At 32.4% G+C, this 25,874-nt stretch overlaps 1 protein-coding gene and 2 long non-coding RNA genes across 3 annotated transcripts; 2 read left to right on the top strand and 1 right to left on the bottom strand.

Moving 5' to 3' along the window:
* Nucleotides 1-683: 683 nt before the first annotated feature.
* LOC138339641 (uncharacterized) lies at nucleotides 684-3,051 on the bottom strand. Its single transcript, XR_011212513.1, has 2 exons — nucleotides 2,022-3,051; nucleotides 684-1,004 (listed from the first exon to the last, which is right to left on the bottom strand). It is a non-coding gene; the product is annotated as an uncharacterized lncRNA (long non-coding RNA).
* A 389-nt stretch (nucleotides 3,052-3,440) lies between these two features.
* LOC138339631 (uncharacterized) lies at nucleotides 3,441-4,654 on the top strand. The gene is made up of 2 exons (XR_011212497.1): nucleotides 3,441-3,977; nucleotides 4,491-4,654. It is a non-coding gene; the product is annotated as an uncharacterized lncRNA (long non-coding RNA).
* A 2,273-nt stretch (nucleotides 4,655-6,927) lies between these two features.
* On the top strand, nucleotides 6,928-18,184 carry LOC101246987 (proline iminopeptidase). The gene is made up of 11 exons (XM_004250684.5): nucleotides 6,928-7,176; nucleotides 7,833-8,023; nucleotides 9,340-9,438; nucleotides 9,634-9,744; nucleotides 9,819-9,881; nucleotides 10,015-10,108; nucleotides 10,653-10,750; nucleotides 11,370-11,471; nucleotides 11,711-11,824; nucleotides 16,824-16,898; nucleotides 17,761-18,184. Exons 1-11 carry the CDS (start codon nucleotides 7,023-7,025, stop codon nucleotides 17,860-17,862), a joined length of 1,203 nt encoding a protein of 400 aa, XP_004250732.2. The 5' UTR covers nucleotides 6,928-7,022; the 3' UTR covers nucleotides 17,863-18,184.
* Nucleotides 18,185-25,874: the final 7,690 nt, after the last annotated feature.

Below are 25,874 nucleotides of genomic sequence, written 5' to 3'. Positions count from 1 at the left end.
ATTGTAGCTTATATTGGTCATTAGTGTCTTAATTATAATTTAGTAATACTTTTAAGAAGGAATAGGGAAAGGTTTAAATATTTAAAGGGATAAATTGTAACTTATATATACCTAAAATAATAAAGGTATTAATGGAGGAATTTAAAGAGAAATAATGAATAGAGGATATTTATTTAATTTAACTAATATATCAAGATAAAATTAAGAGAAAAAAAAGCTTTAAAAAAAGATAAAATATATAAATTCTAATGCTGGCCTATGAGGGGTGTCACATCAGCACTTTCATATCCTGATTTATATATATATATATAGATTTCAAACTTAAGTTCAATATTAATTTTAAACTTTAAATTCAATTTCAAACTTTAAATTCAATATAAAGTATAAACTTTAAATTCAATTACAAACTTAAGTTCAATATAAACTTTAAAGTTTAAATTCAATTTCAAACTTTAAATTCAATATAAACTTTAAAGTTTAAATTTAATTTCAAACTTCAGTTCAATATAAAGTTTAAACTTTAAATTCAATTCAAACTTAAGTTCAATATAAAATTTAAACTTTAAATTCAATTTCAAACTTTAAATTCAATATAAAGTTTAAAGTTTAAATTCAATTTCAAACTTATATAAACTTTAAAGTTTAAATTCAATTTCAAACTATATAAACTATAAAGTTTCCAGTTGAAGTTTTTAATAATATAATATTATTAATTAATAATATAAATATATAATATTATATAATAATTAAAATAATTAAAATAAAAAAAAGGGTACCGGATGAACCGGTATATAAGACCCGGTTCCTAACCGGTTACTAACGACCGGGCGGAACATGTTGGATTTTTCGGTAAATTCAATCTTGTAAGATACGGTACCGGTAAGAAAATTCGATAAGAAAAATCTGATACCGGTACCGGTTTTGGTAAAACCGGTCCAGTTGACCCGATCCTGTCCAATAGCCAGCCTTACTAGCCACAAGAGGGAGGAGGAAGATCGTCGACCCTGCATTAGTTAAATAATGTAGACACAATTATGCATTAGTACATGGAATGTACTAAGTATGAGGGATATGCAATAAAACATGAAACATGATCACCAGAGGACACAATCAAAAACATGATATGCATGACCAAGCTAAATATAATAAAATCTTTTAAAAGAAGAATCGTAAATCATGAACATGATCAATACATCTTAAAATCATAAGAAATGCTTCATAAATTCTTTAAGAACAACTAGTTCATTTTGTGGAATATTAGCTTTAACAGACAAATGGATCGTGCAAGCTATAATATGAAATCTGATGTAACTCCTACATCAAGAAGGGAGAGTCTACTTGCCAGTGTAAAACTCATTATCATATCATATGCTATATGTGGACCCATTAGGTAGTTCATTTAAGACAATCCCACGGGGGCAGATAGTTTGGAACTAGAGATTGCTACTAGAGACTATCCTATTTGAGCCTTCTCGTCAAAGTTCTCTCGGTGCTAAGTTAAATCCCAATGGAATAGTCATATATATAAATATATCATTATACATGGAAAAACACAATTAAGTTATTAATCCAAGCTTAAAACGTCATAGAGTAGCTCCTCAAATTATGTGTAAAAAGACATTTCACTAATCATGTTTTCTTAATGTAAGAAAACATTTCACAATTAATTGATGCTCATCTTAGAGCAACCTAGAACATAAAACACTTTTTCATAAAATATGCATATTTTTTTATGAAAACTTAATCATAGATTCAAGCTTCTTTAAAAATTCATATCTTTTAGGGTTCATAGGGGAAAAAAATCAAGAATAATGCATGAATTAATGTGAAATCAATTGGAAGCATGTAGTTGAGTTAAAATAATCATAATAAGATCCAAATTAAACAATTGAATGAACACAATTAGAACTCATGAAGAATTGAATAAAAACCTAAAAAATTTGATTGAAATTTGAATTGGAGAATTAAGAAATCTTGGGGCTCAATGGATGAATGAAACTCATTGTTGACACCCTACGTACCTTTCTAATCAAAGCCTAAAATCAATGGATGAATAAAAGGCTTGAAGCTTTGGAACCCTAGCCTTCTTCTTGACCTTGGTAGAGAATTAAATGGGATGAATGTGGATGAGATTTGGGGATTTAAGTGAATGAGGGAGTTGGGGAAACTTAAAGGTTGGAAGGGTAGTTATAAGTCTTAAAATAAGGGTCAAAATGATAGAGTATATGCATTAAATGAATATGAAAAGACCCAAATACTCTTAAGAAATAATTGTTGGAGGATCCTGCGATTTGGACCTAGATCAAACTTTAGAAACTTAATTTTCCAAAATTCAACTCCGAGTTCTACCATTCACTTTCTATGGTCCGTAAGTTGGACTTGTAGAACCTGCCTTAGTGCCAAAATCATCATTTTTCTTTTTCTTTCAACTTTCAAATTATTGAGGTGTCACAATTGTTAGTTGTGGTTTTGGAATAGTGGCCTAGATGACATTGTATTCCACTTGATAATTTTTTGAATCTTTCAGTATATTTTAGTTGGTTTTGTTTGGCTTTGACAGGGCTTAGTTTGACTTGAGTTGATTCTCTTGGTCAAGTGAGGCACCGGGTGCTAGTCGCGCCTCTCTGAAGTGGGGCCTAACAAGATTTCTCAATCTTGAAATAAATTTAGGAAATGATTAAACTAATTTCCCTTATGCCAATGTTGTAGGAGTTGGGACACCAATGCATAAAATATTCAAAGAGTTACCTTTGATTTTAACAAATAAGCATAAGTATGTCATAATCCACAAAGAAATTGAGAAAATTCAAATATGATGCATAACTAAAATATTAAGACCAACTCGAAATTAATAAATATTAAAAATCAAATCAATAATCTCTAAAATAAATAGAATAAAAATCGATACAAATTATGTAAAACTCAAAGATCATGTTTAGATGCCCATCAAGAAAGAATTAAAAAAAATTAAATTGAACTCGAAGATTTCATATAAAGTGGAGAATAGAAAAGATTCCACACAAAGTAGGAGGATGGCTTTTTTTTAAAAGAATTAAATCTAGAAGCACATTTAAGTAAAAAGAGCAAAATAACAATAACCGAAAAGAGAGAAGAATCAAGGATTTTGAATATGAATATGCCCAAAATTTTCCTATGTTAAAGATGGAAAAATCCTTGACATATGCATAAACTGACGTTGGTTTTAGAAAAAGAGATAAGAATTGAATTTACAATAAATGAAACTGAATATATTTTAAATTTGTAAGAATGATCATTATTGAAAAGAACGAAATATATTTTAACATATTTTATAAATTATTTTGTCATTTTCTTAAAAAAAAATGTAAAATTCACTCTTCATGCATGTCTATATAGTATAAAAGAAAAGAAAAATAAACTAATAAAAATGACAAAAAAATTACATGAAATTATTATGTATAAATTTAAGGAATCCCATAGTGTAATTCAATAATTACATCCTGTCCCGATAAGTTTAATAATTACAAAAAATCCCTTAAAATTGCTGAGCCGTGATACTTTAGAAAGTTATGATACATGGTAAATGATACATAGTAACTTAAAACTGTTAAGAAAAAATAGGGGATAAAAACGGTAAATTTAAAGCTGTTACTAAAACAGCTTAATTTGTGGTAACAGATCATTAATCAGCATTAAATCAGCACTTAATTGGATATTAATTTCATAATTTGAAAATCAAAGATTGTATCAGTTATTTAGAAAACAATTGGAGCTGCCGAAATTTTTTTGTTGTTGCAGTGGGTTTTTGAAGATGAATACTTCGATTTTGATGAGATATTCCGGAATTTGGGTGAACGAATTGCAGTATGAAAATTACAAAATTGATGGAATCGTTGTTGGTGATTCAATTTCGTTTTCTAATCTCAAAGCAGCAATTGCGGCCGAGTTGGACATTGATGTATCAAGGAAAGAAATTGAAATTCGATACATTGTAGAAGGTAACTCCTGTCCGATGAAACTTAAGAACGATATGAGTGTTAAACTATATTTTGAACTGAAAAAAAATGAGCCTGGATTTTCAATATATCCATTATGTATTGACACAATTGAGAAGAATAGTGGTACTGTACGTAACTTTGATGGAAGAAGTGGAGAAATAACGTGTGTAGAAGGCACAACAAATGATACACAGGCTTTGGCAATAGTTGAAAATAGCTTAATGATACATGGTTTCAGTTTTCAGAATTTCATACTATATGAAAAACATGTGATACATGTCTATAACATGTATCATTGAATTAAATAAAACATTATAACATGTGATACATGTCTAATACATGTATCATAAACAGCGACTAAACAACATACACAAAGAATCTATATGTATCATCAACTATATCTGATGAAGCATTTATTAAACTTAATGAATGATACATTATAACAAGTTTCAAAACATGTATGAGTAAATCAACTAAACAACTAATACCTTACTGATACATGATATCATACAGGAATTCATACTACATGCAGAACATGTGATACATAGCTACTACATGTATCATTACATTGACTAAACAATGTACACACAGATTCAACATGTATCATCAAACACAGATTATACTTTACTACACTTATATTACTATGAAGTAATAGAACAATTAACAAAAACGAAAAAGAGAAGAATATACGAACTGATGATGGATTAACTATAAAAAGAGTCTGGGTTCTTACGATTCAATATTAGGAAGAAATAGTCGAATATGGATTAAGAATAAAAAGAAGAAAATAGAAAAATCTGCTGGGTTGAGAAGATTCAAAGTTATGAAGAAATAGTGGGATGAAGACGATTAAGGAAAAAAAAGAAGTGAAAGGTGACTTTGGTAAGAACAAAACGGTAGAATGCAGTGGAAGTTACCCTGCTTCCATATTTTTTGAATTTTGAAATTCAAAATTTCAAAATTTGTTCTTTTATTTAAATTTAATTAAATTTAATAATTCAAAATTAAAAAACTGATTAAAAGGTTGAGTGTTTAAATGGAAAAAATTTAAAATTCAAAAACTGATTTAAGAGGTTGAGTGTTTTAATGGAGAAAAAATAGGCATTAAAATTGGTAAATGTGTATTATAGGAGAGAGTGTAATGTATCTAAAAACTTACTCTAAAATAAAAAAAATAGGGAATTATGTAATATTTAAAAAAAGTAGGGAAAATTGGAGAATATAAAAATTATAGTTGTGTATTTAAGTTATTTTTCCAATTATTATTACCGTATAAGAAAGGGTTATAAGCCTATGTATACACTATCCCGTCAACATGATTGTTTAGGTTGATAAGGGCATTTGAGTCAATTGACTTATGAAAAATTTTGATGGGATAAGAAGAGACCATTTTTTATAACTATATTTTCATATTTCTGTTTTATCCTTCCACCTTAGATTGAGTTGTGATGTTTATATTTATGTGTCATATCAAGACTTAAAATTTGTCAAATGCTCATCTATTGTTGCCATATGGCATTAACAATGCTTTGCATGCTTCGTTTAATTGGAACAAATAAGTACTTCGACACATTCTTCACAATTTAATTCTTTTTTTATAGTGGAACATATAATTTTTATTAAAATATATTGTTATATTTATTACTAGAAAAGCACTGCTAAATTAATGATTAGCATAAGTATATTATTATCATTTTTATATTCATTGATATATAATCTTAGATTTGAAAAATATTAGGGGTAAAATATGAAAAAAAAAATGATAACTTCAAATATTATAAAAATTATAATTAATTTCTAAAAAAAATTAAAAAAAAATAAATTTATACTATTTAATTAGTCATTATAGCTATAGTATTTGAGATGATGCATACGTACCCCTAGCCTATGAAATATTTGACCTTTTCGAACTCCGTCTCTAACTCATTAGAGGCACGGAAACAAAGAGAAGATGTGAACAAAAATTCCAGTAACACACCTAAACTTAATAAAGATCCTATTATCCCCTGAACCCATTTTATTCGTAAATTTATGTACCTTTTATGCTGATGTGACACCTTCAACAGCCCAAGTTGGTTGTGTTTGTACACACTCGCTCACAATGTGTATAAAATGTATATATTTATGATTTTTTTAATTAATTTTTTTTAAAAAAAATTAAAAGATATTTCTTAACTTTTAAAAAAAAATCGCAATTTTTTTAAAAATATTTTAATTTTTTTAATCTTGTATTTAAATTAAGTTAATACGCTTTTTTTACCTTGTATAAAAATTATTTTTTTTACTTACATTATTTTTTTTTCTCTTTTATTTTTCTATTGATTTTTTTTTGTCTTTCGTTTTGATTTGGTTTCAAATGTCTTGTATTTAAAATTAGTTATTTTTAACGGATATCAAAACAAATGAAAAAAATCAAATAAAACATAAACATATTAAAACATAAAAGTAAAGGACAATTTAAATACACACAATTTATTAATAATAATTAAAAGTGAAAAGATAATAAACTAATTGAAAAAAGTTTAAAGTGAAAAGAAACTAAAATAAATATTCTACAAAGAAATAAACAAAAATAATTAAGTATACATAAGTTTTATTATACATAAATTAAATATGTGTACTAACTAATTATAAAATTACTAATTAAAAAAGGTAAAATGTTCAAATATGCCATCGAACTTTCAGAAAAGACTTATTTATGCCATTCATTAAAAATTTGACTCATCTATATCATTACTATTCAAAGCTCATTCGTGCCTTTATTTTTGAACAATGATTTTGTAATTTAGTCACATCATTCATTTTTGTAATTAAGAAAATCATAATTTAAAAAATAAAATAAAATTAATTTTTTTATTTTTGAATAACTATGTATAAAAATTTTTCCAAAAAATTACGACTAACGTAACTAGTGACTTTGTATAAAATTGTATATTTGAATGTTTTAGTTAGCTTTAACATGAGATACCATTTTTTGTCATTTTGTGTTTTAAAGAAATCATAATTGATGTTCCCCTGGGTTGTAGGAAAACCCATTTGAAATTGATGAGATTACCCATGAAGTTGGCATCTACTGCTATACGGGCTCCCTCGTTATTCCCTTGCTCCAATTTTACTCATTTGCCGGCCTCGAATTCCCTTTCACTATCCCCAAAGCTTCCTGCTTCCATCTTCTCGCCTTTGCTCATCCCCATCTCAGGTTTCTCTCTTTCTTATTTACTGTCTCTCTCTGTATCTATGTGTCTCTATTTCTCTGCTTCAGACACCAAAGTAGGGTCTTTTTTTTTTTTGTTGGTGTTTCTGACGCTTAGATGGAAACATATGTGAAACTGAAGGAAAATGGTAACATGTAATGTGGGTAAAAGTTCTGTTTTTCTGCTTGATCAACTTTTCAAAATCTATGTGCCGATAAATATAATTCTGATAGTAAAGCCGATGACTACTAAGAATTGACTAATGAATAGATGGGTTTTACCTTCATAGTTATCTGCTTGATTGGCCTTCCAAAATCAAAATGTTTATGCCAGGGTTTTTGCAGAAATAGGATATCAATGTAAATTTTGGGCTTGTTCTTGTTGTCTGAAGATGACAATTGAGTGACTGAAATGTGAAAATAACGAAGTATGATTTATCATACTTTTTGTTCCATGTGTGACCACTCTGGAATTTGATCAAATGGATTTCAAAGAAAGCCTTTTTCATTTTCTTTATCTCCCGTTTAAAATGTGAAACAACTGGAGAATGATAAAATAAGCATATGATATGTTTCATTCTATTTGTTTGTCTTTGGATTTTGCTTAATTGAGTATCAACTTAAATGGATCAGTTGTTTCATGAATAGTATTAACTTTACAGGGAGGAAGAAGTTATCCGTACGTGCGGGGAATCTTGATTGTGAGAGCGTGGAACAAATGGATTTGAAGAAGGAATTTCCTGAATTTAGAAAGGATCTATACCCCTCTATAGAGCCATATAGTACTGGATTTTTGAAAGTTTCGGACCTTCATACTATATATTGGGAGCAGTCAGGAAATCCTAATGGCCGTGTGAGTTTTTCTTCTAATTTTTCTTGTATTAAGATGGCACTAACACAATCTTTCTATTGCCTATAAATAGTCAAGTACATCAATGATTTCTTCTGTTTGAGCTAGTACATCATGTTTACACCAAAAGTAAAAAAGTGCTAAACAATTCATTTTGATATTTTTTAAGTTGTTCTTTGGATCCTCAACTCACCTCTTGTTCCTTCCTGTCCTAACTGTCCATCATATACATGCAGGGAGATCATTCATCTCTCCACCATCTCTGTTGCATTGCCATCCCTGTTCCAGCTGCTTAGAACTCCTTTAATGGTCCCAGATCTTACCCACTTGATCCCCTTCATGAACATTCTCCATAGTTGCTCTGTCAATTTTGCAATGCAAGAAAAGGTGGTTGATTGTCTTTGTTTGCTCCCCACACAAAAAAATATCTGGAAGCCAACATTTGTGAACTTATCATTCGTCCACAAACTAAGTTCCTAAAGGGGAAGTGGGATGTTTATACAAGTCAGAGTAAATTAATAAAGTCTAATTGTAAATTTGCAAATGCAGCATCAGATAATGATTTTAAAGTCAAAAAAAACTGAGAAATATCAAGATTAAAAGAACTTGATGTGAAAAGCGAGTAGTGCAGTGCACACTTCTTTGAGCCGAAGAGCACGGCTTATAGAAAATAAAGAAGTACCAAACATATATCAATGTAGTTTTTTTGTAGCAGTAGTCATTGATGTATTAGTGTAAGTAAATACAGTCCATGTAATCGCAGAAACTATCAAAATCAAAGAACTTCATTCTCGATTCGACGAGAATTCTTATGAAGCCTTTCATTTGCTTCTCTTCAATGGAAGTTTCTAATTTTTGCCTCCAATGTACAATAATGCCGATATTATTAAACTCCTTGAAGTTGAGATTCAAAAGATTGACCGCTTCTCATTGGGATCACTTCACACATCATTATGTGAAGCGCACACTTCTCTGAAGCACATGAATTTGCCCATGAAACAATAACCCCTCGCTTCACATCAATTGACCATTTCAAGCAAAGAGTAATAACTTTTAATAACACTGGTATCAGATTTCTACTCATACACGTGGTCCATTTTCTCAGAGGAGCCCCAGTCCTCCTCCTTACTAGGAGAAGATAAGAGGCTCAGGAGACTAGCATATGATGACTACATTTGCCTATTCCAATGTAGGTTATATGTTTTTCTTGTTTTCTACTCTCTGATGCCTTCACATGATGCAAAATAGGGTGAAATTTGCTATTTTTAGCAAAGATGTTTGATGTAAAGTCGTTTTGAAGATATGTTCCATATTTGCAGCCAGTAGTGTTTTTCCATGGAGGCCCTGGAGGTGGGACTTCACCCAATAACAGGAGGTTCTTTGATCCTGTCTTCTATCAAATCATTCTATTTGATCAGGTTGATATTATTAACTTAAGTGCTAATTCATGCACTTTGTGCTTTTTCAAATGTGAGCTGAGTGTCTATAGGTAACAGCCTCTCTACCTCTGAGGTGGGGGTAAGGTCTGCGTACACTCTACCCTCCTCATGCTCCCATGACTACACTAGGTATGTTGATGTACTTGTTCAAATGAAAACATTGGTATCTTCCAGAGAGGTGCGGGTAAAAGTAAGCCTCATGCTTGCTTAGAGGAGAACACAACATGGGATCTCGTTGGGGATATTGAAAAATTAAGAGAGCACTTAAAGATTCCGGAATGGCAGGTGCAAATTGCTCTCCTTCTGTGACTGTTAGGTCGATGGTACTTCACCAAATTCTTATAGTTGTGAGTTTGCAGGTATTTGGTGGCTCATGGGGAAGCACTCTGGCTCTTGCATACAGCATATCACATCCTTACAAGGTCTACTAGCAACTATTCTTTAAGTTCCAAGATTTGTAGTTCAAACTTGTTAGAGGAAATGATAAATTCTATTCCCAACATCATGTTAAATCTACGTTATTGCTAAAGATTTTAAATGACTTTTCTGTTAAAGGTTACTGGGATCATTCTTAGAGGGATATTTTTGTTGCGGAAGAAAGAAATTGACTGGTTTTATGAGGGTGGAGCTGCTGCAATATACCCCGATGGTAAGCTTCTGAATTTCATGGATGCTGGAAGACCAACCAACTGAATCTAGTGCATAGTTGTATTGAGTTGTTATAGAATCTGAGAAGTTTGAACTATTTCATCTGCTGCTGGATACAAAAGTAAGGAATTTAGCACGGGCATTCCTATTTGATTTTTCCATATGAAGATGACGAACAACTTTTATATCTACTTTTGGATCTTCGCAATACTCAATCGGAAGCCATTGTTTTAGCCAGTTCACTATTTCTAGTCTACAAATGAAATGCATTCTCCAGAATATATGCCTAATTTTGTAATTTCTGGCAATGTTCTGATTATCTGAGGCGCTTCTTTTAACCAACCTTTTCACCTGAGCAGATGGCTTATTCAAACTGTTTAAGCACATTTTATTAAGTGGTTAATTGCTTACCTTAATTTGGGAAAATGATGTGTGTGTTTTGATCTGATCATCATTGAGCTGCTGTTTTCACTTGTTTGGTTGTTTAATGGTACTGCTGATGTAGTTTTCAAAGTCAAAAGCACCTTTTCTGTCATCTGTTACAGTTTGGGAGCCATTCAGAGAACTGATTCCGGAGGAAGAAAGGAATTGTTTTGTCAAGGCGTACCATAAGAGATTAAATTCAGATACCCTAGAAACACAGGTAAGAAGTTACTGTTTCATTGAATGTCCTAGTTTCATTTATTGTTCCTGTCATTTTTGAATATGTCAAAATTTCCTTCTTTATGGGGGCAGAAAATGTTAAAGAAAGAAAAAAACAATTACTTGCTCCTTCCCTTTGATAACCTTGATGTTTCCCTTACACAACTCCTGAAACTTTCAATCAAAATAGGCAGGTGTTGTGCTTTCTATATAACTTGATTTTACTTGAATTCTCAACAATGGCAGAAGCTCTTTTTGTTCTTTTGTTAGCATCAGACAAGTACTGTTCTTAGGACAGAATGTTGGAATTACTCATAACTACGCCCAAAATACACCATGCTCCTTTTTCGAATGAAGAAGTCACAAGTTGGTGGCTTCAGAGTTTTAAGATGTCATCATGACTCATGAAAAGATATGACAGCAAAGTTGGAAGCACAAAGGATTTTAATATGATAGGAAGCAAAGAAGATATGACATCGGTTTGTGTTTGCAAACTCTATCAGTGACAGTTTCTGATCCTTAAAGCCTCCACAACATCAAATCAACTTTACATATTGATATAATATTGTTGAATACATTAAACAACTTGTTTGCTTGTCTCAAGTTCTTGAATGTTTTAGTATGCAGCAGCTAGAGCATGGACTAAATGGGAAATGATGACCTCTCATCTTCTCCCTAATGAAGAGAACATAAAGAAAGGAGATGATGATGATTTCTCCTTGGTAAGTACATCTATGAATTGCACGTAGTATCCGGGTGACCCTCCCATTAAAGCATTGTTCTTTTGCATCTATATTCTTAAAATTCTATGTAAGAGCTGCAGTTTTACTCTTTCCTTATCTCTTTTGTCTACTGAGAACTTGAAATTACACTATTTGGAAATTCAATGTGAACAATTATTTATCGTCATAGAGGTTGTTATCATTCATTATATAACCTCAACATATCTTGCTTTGTTCAGGCATTTGCAAGGATTGAGAACCACTACTTTATCAACAAGGGATTCTTCTCTTCAGATTCTTTCCTTCTAGATAATGTTGAAAAGATAAAGCATATCAAAACAATAATTGTTCAGGTAAATTCTGCTTTTGTTTCTGCTTTAGCTTTGCATTGCCGTCTCAAATTTCAAGATTCCCCCAATACTTGAAGGTGTTGTCTGGAGACATAAAACATCTGAAAGACTTACTTTTCTTCCCAATGATGGATGCATTTTTCTTTGATAAGTTTATTTGTGTAAAATGTGATTGAAGACTTACATAAAGAACATAATGGAAGACTTACATAAAGAACGTAATGGTAAGGGTGAATGTTTGCCAGCATTGTTCTGACATGTCCCAAATCTGACACTTAAATCGTGATCAGTATCCAACGAGCTACCACCAATGCTAGATATACCCGACTGTACTATGAACTGCTACAATACGTGGAAACAATACTAAATATCAAGTATAAAAGTGTTCTCATGATAAATATCTGAAAATGAGTGAAAAGTCGAGTGAAAATGTAAACCCCAAAAAATCTCGGAGTCATGGAGCAACTAAGAATCTGAGATACCACTATATGAGACACAATTCAAAATGAAATCAAATAAAGATTGTAAGTATGATAGGAGCTGACAACTCCACAGACTGGTGGATGGGTCACCTCGACTGTAGAACTGGATTAGCAATCAACAACTATGTCGCCCTTAACAGTATCTAGACAGAGTAGTAAATAAACAACAAACAAACCCAGTGAAATCCCTGTCTTACCCTTGAGACAAACTTTGAAAACTGTAGTGCATAGTGACATAGTAAAGCTATAACAAGTATAAAACAGTTATACAAGTAAGCACATAGACCTTGCCCTTATCTTTGTGGGGTAGGATGAAGACTTATTTGTGATAGACTCTCGGTTCAAGAAAAGCATTTCTCAAAACATATTTGAAAACACGAGTAAAAAGCTATGATGAAGTATTGTAAAGAAAAGAAACAAAAATAGTAAAGATTACTAATGTAAAAAAAAACAAAAATAGTAATAAACTTGAAGCATAAGATGATCATAGAATAATAATAGTGTTCGTAAGGGGAAGGGGTAGAAGATATGGTGCTCTAATTTGGTACAAATAGAACAGATTTTTTTTTTTAAAAAAAATATGAGATCTATAAATCTGGTTGAAACTTCTGAAAATTCCTGGGGTTAGATTGGAATCACCAAGCGAGTACCAAGAATCAAAAAACCAGTGGTTGAAGTCTTTTGGAAAGACAGTGATTGGAAATTATAGAAAATTGTATGGATGGGTTCGGAATCACTAGAGACCATTGTAGAAGAAGAATCCAGCTTGAAAACACATTAGACCATTGTTCATGCTCCTGCGAGTGGATTTACGCGCTCGTCAGAACCCTAATTTCTGGAAGCATGTGTATCTGGTAGGGTTTGGTTCTGGACGGTGATGAATTTGTGGCAGTGCCGGTTTTCGTACAATACTGATGGAGAAGATGGCACAAATTAGATCTGGACAGTCACCCCCCAAAAGGGCACGCTGACTGACCTTTCTGCCCTAAATGTTTCTCGCTGATGCTCTGCTACCATGTGAGAAACAAAGACTCGGGAAATATTATTAAAACACACAAGTTACATTATTACATTGATACATATTTATAGACAGTCCATGTAGGGCACTATATACAATCCTATTCTAACAAACCCAAAAGCATAGAATGTCCAACTCGTAATACTGAAGACATGAAATAAGATGAAAATGTCTTCCGCCCGGATCGCCAGTTCTGCTTACCAAAAATGGCCCACTTGGAGCTCTTGATTCCGTGGCGCGGCTCAACAAAGCAGCCGCGCCGTCCTACCTATTTAAAGTTTGAGAATAGGTCGAGGGCGTTGCGCCCCCGAGGCCTCTAATCATTGGCTTTACCCGATAGAACTCGCAAGCGAGCTCCAGCTGCCCAAATGCTTGGTTGGCCAGACCTGTACTCAGTGCCTTAGCTTGACTTAGCAGACCAATTTGTGGAGTTTATGAACAATGACAATGCATGGAACAATATGAAAACATTTCTAACAATGAATTTAAGTACGTTTCTTATCAAATAAAATATTAACTCTCAAAGTACAGAAAATCACGAGTATGGTGTCAGGCAACATAAAGGTAAGGCCCAAAACATATGTACATGAAACGAGTGACTACGTCTATGAGGCCTCTAAACTATGCATAAGAAGTAGAAGTGTCGGGATAAGGCTCCAACATAGGGTATGAAAGTACGTAATACATGAAATAAGAAAGGAAAATGCCCTGTAAACCAAATGGGGTTCACCAAGAGTGCCTAGCATGGAGCCTTGTTGTCTTGAGGATTCGTATTTGCATCATTAAATATAGTTCCGTAGAGCTCAAATATTTCAGACGCATCAATTTTGTAGATAAGAAATCGAAGAGATTCTGAGAATTCTAGATTAGTGAATGTCAAATTAGAAAGGTTTTCCTTACCTCAAGTTCTTCAGAGCTAATGGTAGTCCCATGGTTCCAAAATGAGCCAAGAATGCTAATCCCGACTCCAAGTTCAACAACTTGACACAATGATTTTGATATTCGACTACCCCAGGTCAAGATAGTAGTCCGTTCTTGGAGACTTGAGATGAACTTGATGAAGTAATATCTTGTGTGAAAAGGGTGGCCGTTGGTTTTGAGGTTGTGGGGAAATTTATCACTTGCAACAATCTTGGGAAGGTTCGTATTTTCCTAAAATGTCTAATGGGGTCTAATATATTAACATAGAGTTGAATTTTGGTATCATTGAATCCATCGAAATCTCAATGTTGGTTAACTTTCCTTAACTATTAAGAATTCTTGTATTCGTTTTTATATAATAAAAGGGATTGGTCCATAAGTCAACAAATAAACTTGCTAATTAGTTTAATATAAGATTTAAGTGATGAGGTCAACTACAAAAGTTCTTGACAGGCATGTGTGTATATACATATATATGTTATAATTGATTCTCATTAAATTCTCTAAATGGATAAACTTCTAAATATCTAATTCTTATTAAGTTCTCTACATAATATCTCTGATTAAAGCACTTATCAATTATAAATATATTATGAAATTAAGATATACACTAACATTTCCTAGACTATTACCGAAATTCAGAGACACACCTTAACTAAACTAAGGTCTTATTACCCCTCTGAACTTTTTTTTTTTTTGTAATTTTGTGCACCTTTTGTCTTACGTGGCACACTCCGTGACTCCACTCAATTGAGGCGCGTGGAAGATATTTGGATGCCACGTAAGCCAAAAAAGGTGCACAAAATTACCAAAAAAATAAGTTGAGGGGTAATAGGACCTTAGTTTAGTTAAGGTTTATCTCTGGGATTCCGGTCATAGTCTAGGGGGGTACTTGTGCATTTTCCCTATATTGTATCAAATTCTTTTATTTTTCTGACCTAATCTCAGTACAACTTTTTTTTTTTGAGACAAGTTCCCATTCTTAGAATATGTAAATTCTTATCTTTTGACTTCCTCACGTCATGTATATAATTTAAGGCATATCCGAAGTCTGGGTGTAACAACAGGTTGATAGCATGACAGTATAAGTGTGAAATCATAGAATAGAAATAACAAAATAGGGGCTCCTCAGTGGTTGAAACTAAGCCAAGAAGTTCATCCTGAAGTCTCCAGATACACTTCTGAAGAATTATTTGGATCTTAGCTTAGAGATTTTCGGGGTGTTACACACAAATCCTGCCTCCGATCCTCAAGATACCATCAGAATCAAGGACATCCTCCTTGGCTTCCGCTCTCATCACTTTGACTCGAATGAGATGCAACTTCTCATCATCGAACTAGTGCTCACAGATCTGCTCAACTAAGGAAGACCAGGCCTCTGTGAAAGCAATCAAACTACCACTCTCAGAAATCTAAGCTCCTAAGCCCATACCCGAGCTCCACTGGTGCAAGGGTCAACATAGCACTAAAAGTGCAGCAAGTGCAACACGAGACAATAAGAATGTGTACTTGATAGTATTATTAGACTAAAAATACTCACATTCACAACCGACACAATAAAATAGAATTTATTGTCAAATGTAGCAAATAAACTATGGCATGTACGACATGATTTTTTTAATGACAGGCATATACAACATGATTAAATATGCACAAGCACAACATTTAAGTGAAATGCATGCTCATGAGTCATAAATCAAATACCTTGTATTTAGCCTCTGTAATTGTTGGATACATCTAAAGTGCCATTATGACTGCTATCCACTGCCACTAACCTTATCTCCTCAAGCATGACCGTTTGGAATCATAAAGCACCACCATAAATTTTGTTATCAGTCATCCGTCTAATCATATGATGATTTGGTTACTGAAATCTGCTATTGTTCATTAACGTCATTACCATCATAATATGATGGGTCCCTGGGTTGGCCGGAAGGAAGGAGGAAGGAATAAGAGTTTCTGTAGTTGTATTGAGGATCAGCACGGTGAGTAGCTCTGTGGTATAAAGACAAATATGAATAGGGACATGAAGGAGAAGAGTATGATTGAAATGAGATTGCTGGATCAAATATAAGTAGAAGGTCTTATTTCATGTCAGATTTCCGAAGTTTAGTGATGTGATTTAAATATTTAATAGAGTATTTATTTCTTCTAAAATTTATTTTTCATTGCCACATTTTCTCTATAACCTACTAATACAGTTTAAATGATCATACAAGTAAAGAGCTGGTTTAAGCTTAATCATATTTTGCAAGAAATGAAGTGCATTAAATTTCCATAGTGCTTCTTGATGTGTTTGCCATGTGAGTTTTTACCTAGAACATCCACTAAGTGCAGTCCACAACTGTACGGTCCTCAAGTGTTGAAGCTACTAACTAAACATGTATTTTCAAGTAGTCAGATACGAGTATGCTCATTTGTTTTCTTGTCATTATATTTTTTAAATTTAAGACGTATACTCCTTATATGTTTCTCCTTATGATCCTGCACTAAATGTGAATCTTATATTTTATGCATGCGCTTGAGGTAAATTTTATTCTTGGATAATCTGATTACAAGAAAATTTTTGTAACACCTTCAGGGAAGATATGATGTTTGCTGTCCAATGATGTCAGCGTGGGATCTTCATAAAGCTTGGCCGGAGGCAGAGTTTATTGTAAGTGAAAAATGATTTCCTCAGTTAGGTAGATTTATTAATTCAAAGTAATTGGAGGGGAGAAGTTTTGAGACAAAGACTTCCACCGTTGATGCAGTCAAGGAGGCACAAAAAGATAGGGTATTATCTTTCTGGGTCGCTGTAAAAATAGCAAATATATATGTTTTGTATATTTGGTACAAATATACATAAAATATACATATTGTATGCATAAATGTACCTGATCAGGTATATGTTGTATTTGGACTAGTGCTTGTTGGACCAACGGGTGAAAAATGAATAATACCCCCAAAAGTTCTGCCAAAAATAAACTTGAGGAGGAGGTTATTTATTTATTTATTTTTCTTAAACCAACAGGGTACAAGACAGTAAAAATCAAAGGGGCTTTGTACAAGAGTTATGTTAAACTGGCAGTGGAGATATGAAACAACAAAAGGACCTTGGGGTATAAAACTGGTAGATTTTCCCATGTGATTTGATATTTCTATGAAGAGTTGGGATGGGAATCAGAACAAATACACATTAATTTCATGTGAAAATCCTGTAGGTTGATTTAAATTTGGATGTGGGGCATGAAAACTCATCCAACTCAATGCAGGTAGTTAAGGAATGAGTTCTATCTTATGGGTTATCGGATTTATTCTTTAGGAAGGCCTGGTTTGAATGGCCTAACCTCTAGGGATTTGGATGATACTTTAAGCACTATAGATTACCTTGAAAAAAATAATAGCTGAAGAAATGAGGCTTTCTTTACCACAGTATTTTTTAAAGGAACAAGGCTTTCATAAAAGAAAGAAGACTTTACACCTTGCTTACATGGTCATATTATTGGCAACTGACGGTTTCTGCTGTGTGATTATAGGTTGTCCCAGGAGCAGGTCATTCGGCAAATGAACCAGGAATAGCAGCAGAACTTGTTGCGGCTAATGAGAAACTGAAAAATGTCCTTGAAGGAGTTTCTTGAGTGCAAGCGCCTACTAGTCATTGACTTTAGACGTTGGCATGGATGTTTGTGAGAGTTAGTATTTTAGATCCTTGCATTCCAGTATTCTAGGTTTGAGTCTCTTCATAGATGAACTAAGAGCAGCACCCACATGAGTGGAGGAAAGAAAGTTTGCCTAAAAACAATGCCATGAGTTCTCTCCCCTTTTATATACGACTATTGGACGAGGCTTATTGAAAGAGTTCATTTGTGACATCCCATGTGTGAGGGCATTGTTGATACTTCCTACTCATTTTATGTGCTGCTTTATATCCTAAACCCCAACAGCTACACTTGATGCTAACTTTAGTCCCTTTCTCTCTCTGTATAATTATTGTTCTCTCCTCGATGCACCGGAAAAGAAATTCCAAGTATGATGGATATGCATGAAATATGATCATAAGAGTACAAATGAAAACATGATATGCATGACTAAGTTAAATCATATTAAAACTTTAAAGGAGAATCACGAGTTATGAATATGGTCTAACGCATCTTAAAATCTTATTAAAAGTGTTACATAATCCTTTAAGAACAACTCAGTTCATTTTGTGGGATATTTACTATTAATTGACATTAATCAAGTGAATTATAACGTGTCTTGTTTTCACACTGATAAGAGATGCTCTTACTTTACAAGGCAAGGACCTTAACTTCTAGCTTAGGTGGATCCACTAGTTATGTCTTTCGAAGAAAAGTCTACAAGGACACGTAGTTAGGTGATTGCTACTAAAAACTCGGTCTCTACATGAGATAACCTTTCATCAAATATAACCTTTCACCAAATCACGATTCCTTATAACATGTGAGAGAATCCTTTTAGGATTTCATTGATGATCATAAAACATTCATTTTCATAAATCATGTATAATTTATGAAAACATCATTCATATATTCATAGTTCCTTCATAAATTCATGTTATTAAGAGTTCATAATCAAAATCATGAATAATGCATGGGTTCTTGTGAAAGTAATTGAAAAGCATGTAAAAAATTCATAAAATGACACCTAAAGTTGTCTCGGATACTCAAAAGGACATTCTAACTATACGAGTGTCATATTATCCCACGAAAGTATTAAATGTAATTATAAACAGAGCATTTTGAACATTCTATGAACAACTTCTCACCCCTTTTAATTAATTAATTTAATTTAAAAACGGGTTAACCTGGTCCGAATCCATCGTTAAAAAAAAAATCTTGATAATACTAAAAATAGAAAAACCCACAAAATTCTAACTCAAATTCACTAACCCACTTCAAATTTTACTCCTTAGATCGATTAAATTGATTCAGAAATCTCTAGCTATTGGTCCTGCAATATATAACAATGGCGGTTCATTCCCTTTCTCCCTCCGTGTGAACAACTTTTCATTGTCACCATAGCTACCCAACTACTTCTTCTCCCATTACTACTTCTCCAGCTTTGTTATTGAATGACTTCTAATTAATCTTTTAACTGAAAATTAAATTGATTTCTTATCTTTTTGAGTCGATTTCATAAAAGAGAGAGACTGCTGATTTTTTTTAATCCTTCAACCAAAGGCTCTCTTCAAAATTTGAGGAACATGGTGAATTTAAAAATTAATTAATTAATTAATAAAGAAAATAACTGAAATGTGGCGCTTTTTAATTGGTTTTTGGAAGTAAAATGATACATTCACGTGTTGTGATGAGCGTGTTTACAAACATAGGGAGAAAATTGGTCAAAATGATCTATTTACAATAATATTTTATACTTATGTGAGGAAATAAGACACTTGTATAGTTAAAGTGTCTTCTTGAAAATTTGAGATAACTTCAAGTGTCATTTTATATTTTTCTCTAATTCAGACCTAACAATCATAATAAGATTAAAATCAAATAACTGAATCAATACAATGTGAATTCATGAAGAATGAAATGAAAACCTAAAATTTAATGAAGTTGAACTTGGAGAATCGAGAAACCATCGGATCTCAATAGGCGAATGAAACTCATTGGTTAAATCCTACATACCTTGAGGATCGAACCCCAAAAGCAACAGAGGAATAGTAGACTTGAATCTTGAAACCTAGTCTTCGAACCTAGACTTGTGGATGAGATTTGAGGATTTAAGTGAATGAGAGATTAGTTAGGGTAATTTAGGAGTAAAAGGATAGTTATAAGACATAGATTTAGGGTCAAAATGACATAAAAAGATTCAAATACCCTTTAGAAATAGCTGTTGGAGGACCCTACAGTTTGGACCTACAGACCATAGAAATTCTTACGGTTTGTATTCGTCGACCGTAGGTAGAGTTACCAGGGCCTAAAATTTGCCAACTTCCTATGACACCCTTTTACAGACCATCTAAATTACTACGATCTATAGACCCTATTCATACACCTCAACTTTTACCCAAAAATTTCACTAAGTCAAGAACACCCCTGCGGAACTCATAGATGCCTCGTTCAAATTTCTACTGCTCGTCCTATCCATTCGTAGGTCAAACTTCGAAAACATGAAATTCCAAAAACTCACCTTTAAGTCTACGACCTACGACACATAGAACCTCCTATTTCTGTAGAAAGGACTCATAGAACATGCCTTATAGCCAAAATCTGAACTTTCCCTTTTTCAACTCAACTTTTCAATTTCGAAGGTGTTACAATTTCTCACTCTTGGTAACATTTGTCCCCGAATGAGACTCAAGCTAGAATGATTAGACCATAAAACATTCATTTTCATAAATCATGCATAACTTTCATGAAAACATCATTCATAGATTCATGAATTCATGAATTCATGTCTTTAAAGGTTCACAATAAAAATCATGAATAATCCATTAATTCATGCGAAAGCAATTGGAAAGCATGTAATTGAGACCAAACAATCATTATAAGATCAAAATCAAACAGTTAAATCAACACAATTTGAACCTTTGAAGAATTGAATGAAAACTTACAAATTAATTTGATGAAATTGAACAGGAGGAATTGAGAAAACCTTGGGGGATCAATGGTGACTGGAACTCGAACCCTGCATAACTTGAGGATCAAAGCTCAAAAGCAATGGAGGAATAGGAGATTTGAAGTTTGAAACCCTAATCTTTTTCTTGAAGTTGAGAGAGAATTGAAGAAGATGAATGTAGATAAGATTTGAGGATTTGAGTGAATGAGAGAGTTAGGGTAATTTTAGGAGTAAAAGGACAATTATAGAACATAGAATTAGGGTAAAAATGACATAGTAGAGACATTAAATGCTTAGGAGAATGCCTAATACCTTAAGAAATGGCTACCAAAGGACCCTATGGACCGTACTGGTCAAACGTATGTCGAGTTACTTGGGCCTAAAATTGGCCAACTTTATATGACACCCATCTATTACTCATTCAAAATTCCGACTCGTCTTGTCCATTTATAGGCCAAACTTTAGAAACTTGAAAATTCAAAAACTCACCTCCAATTCTACGACTCCCTTCCTATGACTTGTAGAACCTTCTACGGTCCATAGAAAGGATTCGTAGAACTTGCATTAGAGCCAAAATCTCAAATATCCTTTATCAATTCGATTGTTTAATTTCTAAGGTGTTAGAATCATATATTTATATAAAAGAAAATTCTAGGCCTGCCTATGTGTCATCACCGCAACATAGAATTTCCTTTTAAATTTATTTATTTTCAAAAATAACCTTCCCTTTCATGAAAAGATGTGAGTTTTGTGGACAACTGTAACTTTTACGAAAAATTGTGATTTTTATGAAAAATTGTGACTTTTATGAAAGGTCGTGGCCTTTTAGAAGGGTTGTAACTTTTCAAGTGAGTTGTGACTTTTTTGATAAGGCACAACAAATATTTTTTTACACTACTATTTCTTGTCTATAAATAGAGGGATTTCCTCTCATTTTAAAACAACGAAAATTCTAAACTTTTTCTTCTTCCGCACAATTTTTGCTCATGTTTAGTGTCTCAGTGACACCATTAATTTTCTAGCAATACACTTGTGAATAGAATTGTTCCATCCCGAGAGGATCTATTCCTTTTAACCTCAGATACTAGAGGATTTCCTTAAGGGGACACTTTGCATTCAGTGACTCAATTTTTCCTTTTGGTCTCATTCTATTGTTATAGATCCTGGTATAACTTTTTACATTCATTAATTTATACTTATGATTTAATTGTTGTTTTTGAGTACATGTTTTAAACTTTGTTGTTCAAATTTTTGTAAAGTTTTTGTTATATGTATTTGTTAGTACATATAAAGATTATTTATTTATTGAAAAATTTAATATCTCATGTTGTTGTTCATCTAATTTCCCAAAAGTATCAAATAGTAACACTTTCTGGAGGCAAAAAGATAAATTTAAAATCAAATTAAAGATTGATGAACGATAGATGATAAGTTCTTATAATTATCATTTTCCTTTACATTGTTAATGTTCGTTATTACGTAGCCTTGTATGTAAGATAATATTGTGTTTTAGTTTTAATGACTGATATATTTTAAGTGTCATTTTATAAATTATCTGATATTAAATTCTACATAGTCTTGTATGTAATATAATATAGTGCTTTAGATTTAATGAATGATAATTTTTTAAGTATTATTTTGTAAATTCCGTGCTATTAAATTCCCGCGTGAAACACGATTAATTTTATTAGTATATATACATATATATTATCTTTTTTCTTCTTCTTTTAAACATTTATCCTACTTAAAAAAGATATATTTCTCCATATTTTTAAAAATTATAAACCCTTCATTAAAATCTTATAATAACATTAACATCTATAGACTATACATAATATCTATAATCTCTTGAGTTTGCTATCTTTATTATTTTTGAACTTATCCAATAATGAGGGACTAGAAAGGATACACTTCAGTATAACTCAAGACAAAAACATTTATTAATTGTTAGAATTCTACTTTCTTGAATTCTTCAAAGGAACATGTACAGACAACATGTTTCTGTTTGTTTGAAACTTAAAGATAATCAATTGGAACAACACTTTGTATTATTTATAAACTTCAAACAATATAACGATTACAAAGCTTTGTAACCTAAGGAATTATTAACTCTATTTCCTAGAAGAATTATAAACTTTAATTCTAAGAAATTATAAACTCTAATTTGTAGCTACCCAAAGACACAAAACCCCAGTTTTATATATTCTAATGTTCTTCAAGTTCTACAACTTGTCGAACAACTAATACTCACAAAACTCAGATTGTAAACAAAACTCTTGAATATGATCTTACAACATCTCAGTTAACTCGCACCACTCCCCAAGTTAATATCAAAGCTCTTTCAAACCTCTTGATAGTGTTTTGATTTTCTCTCTATGTAAGTGCACAATCTTCACAAGCGAACCTATCACCCTATTTATAGACATGGAACTTCAACAAGTTCTTGTTTGATTCAACTTTTTCTTTGCCGCTACACAAACCTTGTTGAACTCAACTTGAACAAAACCTTGTTAAACTCAAAATCCTTCCTCACGTAGAAATCCTCGTTGCACTCGACTTGAAACTTCGTTTCTACCCTTACTGCTACAAAGTAATCTTCTTTAGAAAATTTTTATTGAACTCGTCTTTACCAAGTAATAACTCGAACGTTTCCTTAATTAAATAAGAAAACTTTTCAAAAAGTTTTCCTTAATTAAATAAGAAAACATTTTCATTTGCTTATTTCATCTTCAACTTGGATTTATTAAAACGTGTTGTATTCCTTATGTAAACTGAAATTCGCTGGAACATATTGACGCTACATGTTCGATGCAACTTTGCCATATTTCAAAATACCATGAGTTTAACAAATTCCCCCCTTTTAACTATGTCAAATTTATTCTGCTATTGTATCTACATTGTGTTGCATTTCATTGAGTGAGTGTACTAACATTTATCATCAACAACTGTGTTGTATTTCATTGAACGTACTAACATTAATCATCAGCACCCTTGCTTGTTGCTTCATCGTTTTCCTAGCGGATGAATTCTTAGTGGAGCTAGCAAGGAGACCTTCATCTAGTTCTCGTTGTACCTCTCTAGTAACCCGAATTAGAGTTGCCATGAGATGAGACTGATCGGCAGAAGTACTTGATTTATCATATATTTGACCAAGACGAAATCAGAGTTTCTTAGACTTCATTCTTGCCAGTAAGCTTCTTAAACATAGATCACATTTGCTAAACTTGTTCCATAATAAAATCTTTGTCACTCTTCAAAATATACTTATTTGTGTGTACTATCAAATTCCCTCTTTTTTATGATGACAAATCATATCTTCTTGTGTAAATAGATCAGTTTCTTAAAACTCAATACACAAAGCAAACACATTAGAGGATCAAGTTAGATCAATTGGGTTATAAATATTACACAAGTATGCACTTTTCCTTTTTGACATCATAAAACACTGTGAAGGCATACACCACACTAAGACAACAAATTCGATACTCATGGACACTGGGCTATCATCTATACAAACACTTAAAGTCAAGAACTACATTATCTATAGCAACGCATTTGTACAACATAGGAGATAGACATGAACCAAAAATTCAAACCCAACATTAACATTTATCAATAATCATATACACCACAAATGAAATCAAAATTAAAAATAGAATGAAGCACTTGTGATGAGAAAAATTGGGAAGTCAAAAGGCTAGAGTGGCTAGGTAATATCAAAAGATTGGGCATGAGAGGATAAATAAAAGTCATCTTTCAGCAGCAAAAATATCTTTAGGATTAACAAAATTAGCAACCTTCTCAATTTCAAAGGTAGCCTTGGTCTATGCACGTTCAATCTCATTTTCTCTCTCTTTTTATATCAATTTTAAGGAACTTGTTGAATCAATAATGTACCCTCTGCAGAAATAATAATTCACTCATCTTTAATTTCAATAGAGTCAGTAAGAAGAACAAATTTTCTTGAATATCATTTGTAAAGGAACATGTTCTCTCAATCTGTTCCCTGGACGTGGTACTATCAGGTGCAACACCAACTATAATACTTTTTGACATCAATCCAAAATTCCAGTTTATATGATTTCCAATAGAAGAACTAGGTTCGACAGATGAGTCTCCCATTGATTCCCCCTTACTAGATGCACCCAAGTTGATTCTAACAAGTGAAGTTTGTTCAAGTGTAGGGTCCCCAAAATATTCCCCTTCACAAGATAAATCCACCAAGACTTTACCCAATACTAATGATTCCCCCTAAGAAATGGCACACTCTACTTTCTCAATCTATATTTTATAAGGCACCAAAGTAGAGGTGTCCTCCATCAAATTCATCTCAACCATATACACCATCATATTGGGATAAGACTTTTTAAGAATATGTTTGTTTTGATAGTATTTAGGGCATGAATATCTTTTGGGACAAGTGGGAGAAATAGGTTCAAAAGCATTGACTTTATATTTAATCATGAATAATTGTAGTGCACATACCTTAGATCTCTGGAAAATGTTGAATTTTACTTCAATTTTACTAAGCCTCTCTCCCGTGCTAGATGCAAATACAATGTTTATACTGTATTAGTAGCAAGACTTTAAAAGTGGTATAGAGACATGCAACTTAATGTCGAGCTTAAAATTCAAAATTAGAGGGTAGTAAGTGCAATGTTTATTAGTAATTGAGAGATACTCATGAGACTTAATTATCCCCAAGTTTCAAATTGTTCCTTTTGAAAGTGTTTTCCTTGGCTGATCATATTTTTGATTGATTGATCATCTGAGTGCGCATAACTGGTAGATACTGCATAGGTTGAACCTGTTTCTTTCACATGCTTCTTCAGTCTTTCCCTTTTTTTCAACATTTTTTTTCTGTAAATGTTATTCATCCATCCTTTTTTTTTCTTTTTTTTTCAAGTGAGAGGAATTTCTTCTAGTTTCAATCAAGCATCTGAAGCAACATGTTCAATTGGTCAATGTTGTCTACTTCCTCTCACTTTTTTTGCAAATTCAAAGGTTAGATTTAGGAACCCAGACTAGCTTGGGTCCTTTGTCTTGATAAAAAGAATGAATA

The sequence above is a fragment of the Solanum lycopersicum genome, chromosome 11 (assembly GCF_036512215.1).
Source record: "Solanum lycopersicum chromosome 11, SLM_r2.1".
In the NCBI taxonomy this organism is placed as follows: Eukaryota; Viridiplantae; Streptophyta; class Magnoliopsida; order Solanales; family Solanaceae; genus Solanum; species Solanum lycopersicum.
The sequence above is the reverse complement of the archived record's forward strand: the minus strand, read 5'-3'. Positions and strand labels throughout refer to the sequence as shown.

Excerpts from the sequence above, each read along its gene's own strand:
- LOC101246987 (XM_004250684.5), top strand. The coding sequence starts at position 7,023 with ATGAGATTACCCATGAAGTTGGCATCTACTGCTATACGGGCTCCCTCG. Across the intron at positions 9,439-9,633 it reads AAATCATTCTATTTGATCAG|AGAGGTGCGGGTAAAAGTAA; the intron begins GTTGATATTATT and ends GGTATCTTCCAG. Across the intron at positions 11,472-11,710 it reads ATGATGATGATTTCTCCTTG|GCATTTGCAAGGATTGAGAA; the intron begins GTAAGTACATCT and ends TGCTTTGTTCAG.